We start from the raw sequence: 7,994 nt of genomic DNA, 5'->3' as shown, positions 1-7,994 counted from the left end.
CGAGAGGCTGGGCTTCGCTTTATGCGTCAAATCTGGCAACACCACTCACACTCTCAGGCTAGCTTGATCGGGCAGATGGAGGCAGATAGCACCGGGGGCAACATGGGCGACAAAGCAGAAGTGGAAATGGCAGAAAACCCATTTGAACCTTACATTGAATCCATTCGTCAGCAGCTGGAGGACCAAGACCCCGTTTTTCTGATTGGAGTTATCGTCGCTTTGGCGGCTGTTGTCATCACCTGTGGTAAGAAGCGGGCGTCAGTGCTGAAGTTAGCATGCTAACGTTAGCTTAGCAGGCTAGGCCCACAGCGTTTAGCTTGGCGTAGATAGCTACATAGTGCCAGCTTATTGGAAAGCGGGTTTGTTTTACAAACGGGATCGACATTTGAACTCTACGCTTTGTTTTATATAAGAGTGAGTGCTTCACAGCCATTAGCTGAATTTACGAGCAAGGAAGCTAACTGCTAAGATAAAGCAGACAGCTGTCAGTTGCACAGCTTTTCCCGATGTCATTCAAACTTAGTACGTATTGTTTAACAGACAAGTGTTTTTTTTTACAAGTCGATGATAAGTCAGTGACAAACCTCCCTGTTTTCTCTTTTCAGTCTTTCTAAAGTACTTCCTTAGCAGTAAAACTGTCCAGAGCGCCGTGCTGCTGGTTGGACTGTGTGACTCCGGGAAAACGCTTCTCTTTAGCCGGGTGAGTGGGTGCAACTGATATGAAGTCGCCACGTTGTCTGTCACAGGACTCTCAGCTGGTGTGAGACTGATGCGTGATTAACCTGCGTTGTTAGTGACTGTGCATTTAATGTATTTGCAGCTGCTGTCAGGAAAGTTCAAGCGGACACAGACCTCCATTACTGACAGCAGTGCTCCGTACAAAGCCAAGAACGACAGGGTGAGTCTACGTTTGCATATCATCCTGCCATGATGAACGTGGTTTACAGTTGTCCCCTCTCCCTCTTGTATTCAGGGCAGCACCTGGACTCTGATAGACCTGCCAGGACATGACAGTCTTCGTCCACAGTACCTGGAGAAGTTCAAGTCTGCAGCCAGGTGAGAACAGGACAACCTCCCTGAATAATAGATGCTCATTACTAGTGGGGTAAAGTTGCCAGTACCTGATAGATATTTCTATATCAAGGCTGGTATTAAATTGTTTTCATTATCAATCAATCTACCTATTTTTTATGAAACATTAGAAAACAGTGAGAGCGTCCATCACGGATTCCTAGTGTCAGAGTATCAGTCCAAAACTCAATAATATTTAATGTAAGGCACAGAAATGCTGTAACTTCTTACATTTGAGAACCTAGAGCCATCAAGCATTTGGTATTTTTGATTAAAAACTACAATTTACCAATTATTTTAGTAGCTGATTAATTGTGTCTCTGTTGATTAACTGTTGCAGCTCAAGTATATATATTTTAATCTTGTCATCCATCTCCTCAGAGCGATCGTGTTTGTAGTGGACAGCGCTATCTTCCAGAAGGAAGTGAGAGATGTGGCAGAATTCTTGTATGTCTTGTTGACAGACACTGTGATCTCCAGAAATGCTCCAGCTCTCCTGATGACATGTAACAAACAAGGTGAAAAAGCTCTTCTACCATCAAACATTCATTTCAGTCACCTTTGTTTGTCTTTCCCTAAAACTGCTTATTTGCTCATGTATTTACTGATGTCTTCATTCTTTAGATATCACCATGGCAAAATCAGCTAAACTAATTCAGCAGCAACTGGAAAAGGAATTGTAAGTAAAAAATTAGCTCTTTTATCAGATACTTATCAACATACTATACTTTTGGATCATCACCATTCAGTCATGATATACATGTTCAAATTCTATTACAATTATATTTTAGGCAACTTTCAGTATAATATAAAACTTCCACACATGTTGTATTGTAATAATCATGTCCTGTTTAATTGTTATCATTTCAGCTGTTATGCTGGTGATTGATCTTGTATCTGTTACCCATTGTTTTGGCAGTCCATCTGAGTCCAATTATTTTTTTAAATCTTTTTTCACAGGAACACCTTACGAGTGACTCGCTCAGCAGCCCTCAGCTCTCAGGATGGCTCTGTAGGTGGCAGTCTGTATCTGGGGAAGAAAGGCAAGGATTTTGAGTTCAGCCAACTGCCCATGAAGGTGGAGTTCCTGGAGTGCAGCGCCCGTGGTAGCAAAGGTGAAGAGGGAAGTGCAGACATCGAGAACTTGGAGAGCAGCTTGGCTAAACTGTAAAATGACCAACTCAGCATCCTAAAAAGGCACAGACCTTGGATCAGATCACCTCAACGTCCACTGTCTCTTCAGTAATCAAAGGAGGGATGACAAATGCATCTCGGTGGAGTATCTACTTGACAGGAGTAACCAGTCCGACATGGTCCTATCTGTTCTGACTGTCAATGTAAAACATACAATGACATTGAAGGTAGAAGAGCATTTGAGACATATTCAATGAAAAAACTCCAAAAAGACTGAAAGCTGTTTGTCAGGTTGCTCTAGTGTTGAGAAATGATCATGCGCTTCTTCAATGTCCGTCTTACTGTGAACATCACCACCTTGAATTGCTTTATTGGCTCGATTAGAAAATATTTAGCTTTAAGAAATTTGGGAAACTACATGTGTTGTTTATAATTGCAATTTAAAGAAAAAGTATCATAGGTTATTTCACCATTTTTATTTAAAATGTTTCTCAATTAGTCTGACCTGTGTGCTGCCCTTTGAAAACAGGTGTGAATTGCATTTATTCATTCACTCTGACAGTCAGCGTTGTGCCTTTTTTCTGGTATTCTTATAGAAAAGTGTTTTGCTTGTTTGCAGAATGACGGTTTGAGTGGAAATATTGTGTGAATACAGTGCATTTGCAATGAATGTATGAATTTATTGTAGTCATACAAGAATGAAATGTTGTTTGTAATTGTGGCTTATTTAAAAAAGGAAAAAAAAACTGACGATGTGAAATGTCTGATGCCTGATAGTGATTCAAATGAGGTCCAGAGAGTATAAGGAGAAAGGGTTTTGTTTTCAGCAGAAAAGACTATACAGTGTGGTATTGTAAAAGAAATGGTCACATAGATCAGATTGGGAGGAAATTAAACAGGTAAACATGTATTCATCCTGTAATGATCCACAGGCAGCAAAAAGGATTTAATCATTGACATGTACAGACAAAAAATTGCCTAATAACATAATTATATGGGGGGTTAGTAGGGCGTCAGTTCCCAAGATGCTGCTTTACATTCATTTTAAAAACTGTACCACTGTACCCCAGAGAACGACATCATGTGACAGATCACAGGACTTCAAGCAATTAAGAAGTGTGGCTGTGTAATCTGTGCTGTGAACTGTCTTCAAACATCTTTGGAAAGAGCTTTCAGTTCACTCAGTGCTTTGCTTTCTGTCTGGCACCTGGTTTGGATTGAGATGTATTTATAAAAGAGCAGCAGACTCACTTAGACATGAAATGCTAATTTCTGTTGTCTAATGTGGTAGTATCACAGACGTAACATGTACAAAAATGTAATTAATCCAATGCCAGAGCAAAATATATTTCAAAGGAGGACATTTTTTTAATAGGATAACACAGACACTAAACCAAAGCCAACTTAGCCAAATCCACTTAGTGAAGCTTGCATTAAATGAAACCTCCAAAAACAATTACACATACAGTTTGTTAAATATTGTGTGAAAGCTCATAGAAATCCCTTTATGTGAGGCTTGATTGCTGCTGTAAAGATCTACGTAAGATCAGACGTCACAGTAAGAAGACATGCTGTTTAGACCAAACGTCCAGGGGCCGTACTCGCAAAAACAAATCTTATTGAAAAAATGGGTTATGCTGCCAGTTCCTTACAGAAACAAACACAGGATTGTATTCTCTGAAGAATTTTTAAAAATGCATTAAAACTAAAAGTAAAGAAAGTCAAACTAAGGGTCTCCTATGACCAAAACAAAAGATTTTAAGAGCAGACAGTGAAGTGACTATAGGTGAGACAGAGGGTAGACAGTCAGACTACAGCTCTGATCAGCTACTACCACACAGTGTTCTCCTTTCAGCACAGCAGGGCACAGCCAGTTCACCTTGTCCCCATGACTGATGCTCAGTTTGGGTCCAGACTTCTCCTCTGTCACGTCCTCTGCAGCTACAGCTGCTGCTGCAGCTTCACCCTCCACTTCAGCTGCTTCTTTCTCTGCTTCATCCTTTTGTGGGGTCTTCGCTTTATCCTGGGATTGTTCTTTCCTCTTTGTCTTGCCCTTGCCCTTCCTGCGTGGAGCTGCTGTCACTCTGGTTTTGGCTTTTGCGTCTGGAGCCACCACTGGGTGCTTACTGAGGTCCCACAGGGCGACCTGGCCATCATTCCCCCCACTGATGAGCCAGTATGGGTGGGAAAGGAAACTAACAAAGTGGGCTTGTGAAGCTCCCTGACTGTGGGCTTTGACTGCTCCCTGCTGTTCCAGTTTAGAACCACTGCCAATCCGCATCAGATGCACCCGCCCGTCTTCTGCTGCGCAACCCAAAATGTTTCCACAACTCGCCACAGAAACACAGTGAGCTAGTGGCGGGTTGAAAAGCTGACCAGGGCGCTGCTGATGGTCACCTTCATCCTCTGCTACATCCTGAAGATTCAGCGTCCAAAGCGGGCGAGTCTTCTGCAGACCCCACAGCATCACCTGAAGCAGGTCAAACAAATTAGAGAGAAATGCCATCAAATTTAGTCTCGGATGATATGAAAAAACATACATACAGCAAACGGTCTTATGTCTCCTCTCTCTCACCTGCATATCCAGTCCAGCAGACACCAGGTTGTTGGGTCTGTGAGGCCTGAAAGCCACAGAGGAGCAGATGTTAGTGTGTCTGCGAAGAGTCCTACATACTTTTCCCCCAGGAAGCTCCAGCACCCGCACTGCCCCAGAGTCATCAGCCACTGCCAGGGCTGAACCTGTCTCATTCAATGCTAAAGCATTGATCTCTTCCTCTCCTGCACCCTGAAACTCCTCCATGGGTCCCTTCAGGTTCCTGGGGTCGAGTACACTTACTGTGTCCCCATGTGACACATACAGGTGGCCCGGAGCTGCAGGTGAAAACACAACACTTGTGCTGTCCTCTTCCCCGGGAAGGGTGAGTCTGCCTATGATGGTTCCTTCTTGGCTCCAAACCGTCACCTCTCCACCCTCAGAGCCTGAAGCGAGGAGACTCTCAGGGCCCAGAGAAGCTCCAACACACAGGATGGATGTGGAGTGGCCCTCAGACCACTGCCTGGCCATGGTGACCCTGCAAAACATATCAACAACTTATTACTAGAGAAACTAGAATTACTTCTTTGCGATTGTATGTCTCCGCCACTCAGACTAGTTTCAGGTTTTATCCCTGTTTATCCAGAACTATTTAAAATATTAACCATTTGTGTGAAATTTTGTCATATTTGCTGTGTGAATTCTTAAGGTTAAGGTTAAGAACATGTTTTGTGCAGTCACAGTGACCTTGATCTTTGACCACCAAAATCTAATCAGTTTATCTTTGAGTCCAAGCGAACATTTGTGCCAAGTTTGAAGAAATTCCCTCAAGTCATTACTACAATACTGTATTCACGAGGATGGTACTGATGAACCCGCAAAAATAATGCCTACACCCTGTTCTGGTTCATTATATCTCACTAGCTACAAACCAACCAACCAATCAAAAAAGGGCTACAAACCAATCAGTATAGAGCTACAAATCAACCAATCCGAATAGTACTCCAAACCTACCAATCGGAATAGAGCTATAAATCAACCAATATGAATAGCACTACACACCAACCAATCAGAGTAGAGCTGTAAATCAACTAATCAGAATACGGCCACAAATCAACTGATCTGAATAGCACTACAAACCAACCAATGAATCAGAATACAGCTACAAGTAAACTAACAAATCAGAATATGACTACAAACCAACCAATCAGATTACATAGAGTAAAGTAGGTCATACTTGGCTAGTCAGACTGACTGACAAAGTAAGGACAGCAATATATATAACCATAATCATGTTTTTCTTTAGAGAACAACTTCTGGCAGCAAGACAAGTAGTTAAAATATATATAAATGTTTAACAAAAGTGCTTTAATGTGTGGTTTTCTGATGGTTTCTGCGTCTTTTAATGGAAACTGACTCGCATACAAAGAGAGGGGCACTCAGTTTGGTTACGTTTTAATTACCAAGTATCCAGGAGTTTGTATTTTAAGAAGAAAACAGATATGAAACCAGATTAAACCAGATAGTATGTGCTCTGGCTCTGCTGACTCGTTAGCCTAAAATCTAATATGAACTTCATGTTCATCTGAAGGTCTGGCTGCAGTAACAAACATGTTGTTGTCAATGTGCAGATTACAATAATCTATGACATGACAGTGCTGTGACATTGTCGAAACGCCAGGACCAGAGAATTACAGTACCTTAGCGAGTGCAGTCAAAACTCCAGGCTGCCATGTGCGACTGAGTCGCTATTTGATTATGTCACAACTGGGGGACAAACACCGGGCCCTGAGTATTGCCTTCCAGGCAGTGGTCATGGCAGCCATAAAAATTGTCGCGTCAAATAGCTAATTTTTACTTTCCGAACTATTAATACAGATCCATTGTATATTTTAATGTGTAAAACTTGAAATACTTGTCTGGTAAAAAGTTGTTCCCTTTTTGTACAAAGTTGGAGCGAACTGCCTCCTGGAAGGTTTAATTCAGGGTATTGTTTTTACTCTCTATTTGGCAAATGGGCAAAACTGATATTCCAGTGTTTTACTGTCTTTTACACCTTTAATTTCACTGATTTACTGTGCTCCGTGTGATATATATCTACAACAATACTGAGCCGCTCAGAAGTCGTGAAACAGAAATACAGAATATACGCATACACACATACTTCCATACATCCATACATAATTTGTGTACACAGATTAGGAACCTCTTCACCTTCACCTGCATCACCTTCTGATCACCATTCATTGGGTTTACAAAATGCTCTTTAATTCATTAGGGAGACCTTGTTTGTTTATTTTCTGGAAAGGGGCTACAGCACATCCACTTATAAACTGCTTTATTAACATTTGATATTTTTTCAATTTTGTACTTTAAATAATAATATCTTGCATGGGTGTGCCCTGTTCAAATAACATGTTTTGGTAATAATGTGGCTTTGCAGTATGACATCAAATGGTGGAGTTTCTCAATTTCTAATGAGCCATTAGTAAAGGTTCGTTAGTCACTTACAATTAAAAATTTTAATTTATTGAGTTTACTATTACTACTACTATTCACATTTGAGATGTCAAAAATATTGGCATATGTATTTTCTTAAAGAATGACTCAAAACCATTAAATTATCAAAATAGTTGCTTTTCAAGAGAGTAAGTTATCCAGCAGTCCATTGGATGGGTTTCCCTAATGAATTCAAGAGCTAAAAAGACAAAAGTGCAATGCTGGAGGAGAATTTTCTACAACCTGGTAACACAAAATGATTGTCTTGCAGTATATGAACAAATAAAGAGTGAAATAGAAGCCAGCCGCAGTAGTAGTATGCTTTACACTGAAAGCAACACAGTATCAGTTCCTACACATTCTGCAGAAAATGAAAAGGAAAACCACAGAGGACACAGAGGAGGCAGATCATCAAATCATTGTTCAGCATGGCCCCACTCGGCCTTCATTTCCACAATGGCTGCTCTGCGCTGATTCATCCAAAGCTGTAGATCTGATGAGTGTGGTCCATTTCTGGGTCAGTGAGCAGCATGCCATGCTGCTGCACTGAATAGGGGACGGAGAGGAGAGGCCATCGTTTTCAGACCCTCACCCGAAAACACACACAAACCAACTACACACCCCCCCCCAACACACACATACACTGTCAACCCAACATTCAAGTGCTGACACATACAGTATATCCCCACAAAGCAGCAGCAGTTCACAGAGCATAGCGAGTGTAAGTATTTGCCTTTTTCTGTTCATAACCTGTGCA

General features: G+C 41.4%; 2 protein-coding genes across 2 annotated transcripts; one reads left to right on the top strand and one right to left on the bottom strand.

Moving 5' to 3' along the window:
• Positions 1-38: 38 nt before the first annotated feature.
• srprb (SRP receptor beta subunit) lies at positions 39-2,955 on the top strand. The gene is made up of 7 exons (XM_022767549.1): positions 39-244; positions 606-700; positions 821-898; positions 974-1,056; positions 1,453-1,589; positions 1,696-1,750; positions 2,032-2,955. The coding sequence occupies exons 1-7, from the start codon at positions 76-78 to the stop codon at positions 2,240-2,242; spliced, it is 828 nt and encodes a 275-aa protein (XP_022623270.1). The 5' UTR covers positions 39-75; the 3' UTR covers positions 2,243-2,955.
• A 99-nt stretch (positions 2,956-3,054) lies between these two features.
• On the bottom strand, positions 3,055-6,483 carry wdr53 (WD repeat domain 53). Its single transcript, XM_022767546.1, has 3 exons — positions 6,439-6,483; positions 4,781-5,276; positions 3,055-4,675 (listed from the first exon to the last, which is right to left on the bottom strand). The coding sequence occupies exons 2-3, from the start codon at positions 5,267-5,269 to the stop codon at positions 3,986-3,988; spliced, it is 1,179 nt and encodes a 392-aa protein (XP_022623267.1). The 5' UTR covers positions 5,270-5,276; positions 6,439-6,483; the 3' UTR covers positions 3,055-3,985.
• Between the last annotated feature and the right edge of the window lie 1,511 nt (positions 6,484-7,994).

The sequence above is a fragment of the Seriola dumerili genome, unplaced genomic scaffold (assembly GCF_002260705.1).
Source record: "Seriola dumerili isolate Sdu_G_001 unplaced genomic scaffold, Sdu_1.0 BDQW01001195.1, whole genome shotgun sequence".
In the NCBI taxonomy this organism is placed as follows: Eukaryota; Metazoa; Chordata; class Actinopteri; order Carangiformes; family Carangidae; genus Seriola; species Seriola dumerili.
This window is presented reverse-complemented; position numbering and strand designations above follow the sequence as displayed.

Excerpts from the sequence above, each read along its gene's own strand:
- srprb (XM_022767549.1), top strand. The coding sequence starts at position 76 with ATGGAGGCAGATAGCACCGGGGGCAACATGGGCGACAAAGCAGAAGTG. Across the intron at positions 701-820 it reads AAACGCTTCTCTTTAGCCGG|CTGCTGTCAGGAAAGTTCAA; the intron begins GTGAGTGGGTGC and ends ATGTATTTGCAG. Across the intron at positions 1,590-1,695 it reads GATGACATGTAACAAACAAG|ATATCACCATGGCAAAATCA; the intron begins GTGAAAAAGCTC and ends TTCATTCTTTAG.
- wdr53 (XM_022767546.1), bottom strand. The coding sequence starts at position 5,269 with ATGGCCAGGCAGTGGTCTGAGGGCCACTCCACATCCATCCTGTGTGTT. Across the intron at positions 4,676-4,780 it reads CTGCTGGACTGGATATGCAG|GTGATGCTGTGGGGTCTGCA; the intron begins GTGAGAGAGAGG and ends GACCTGCTTCAG.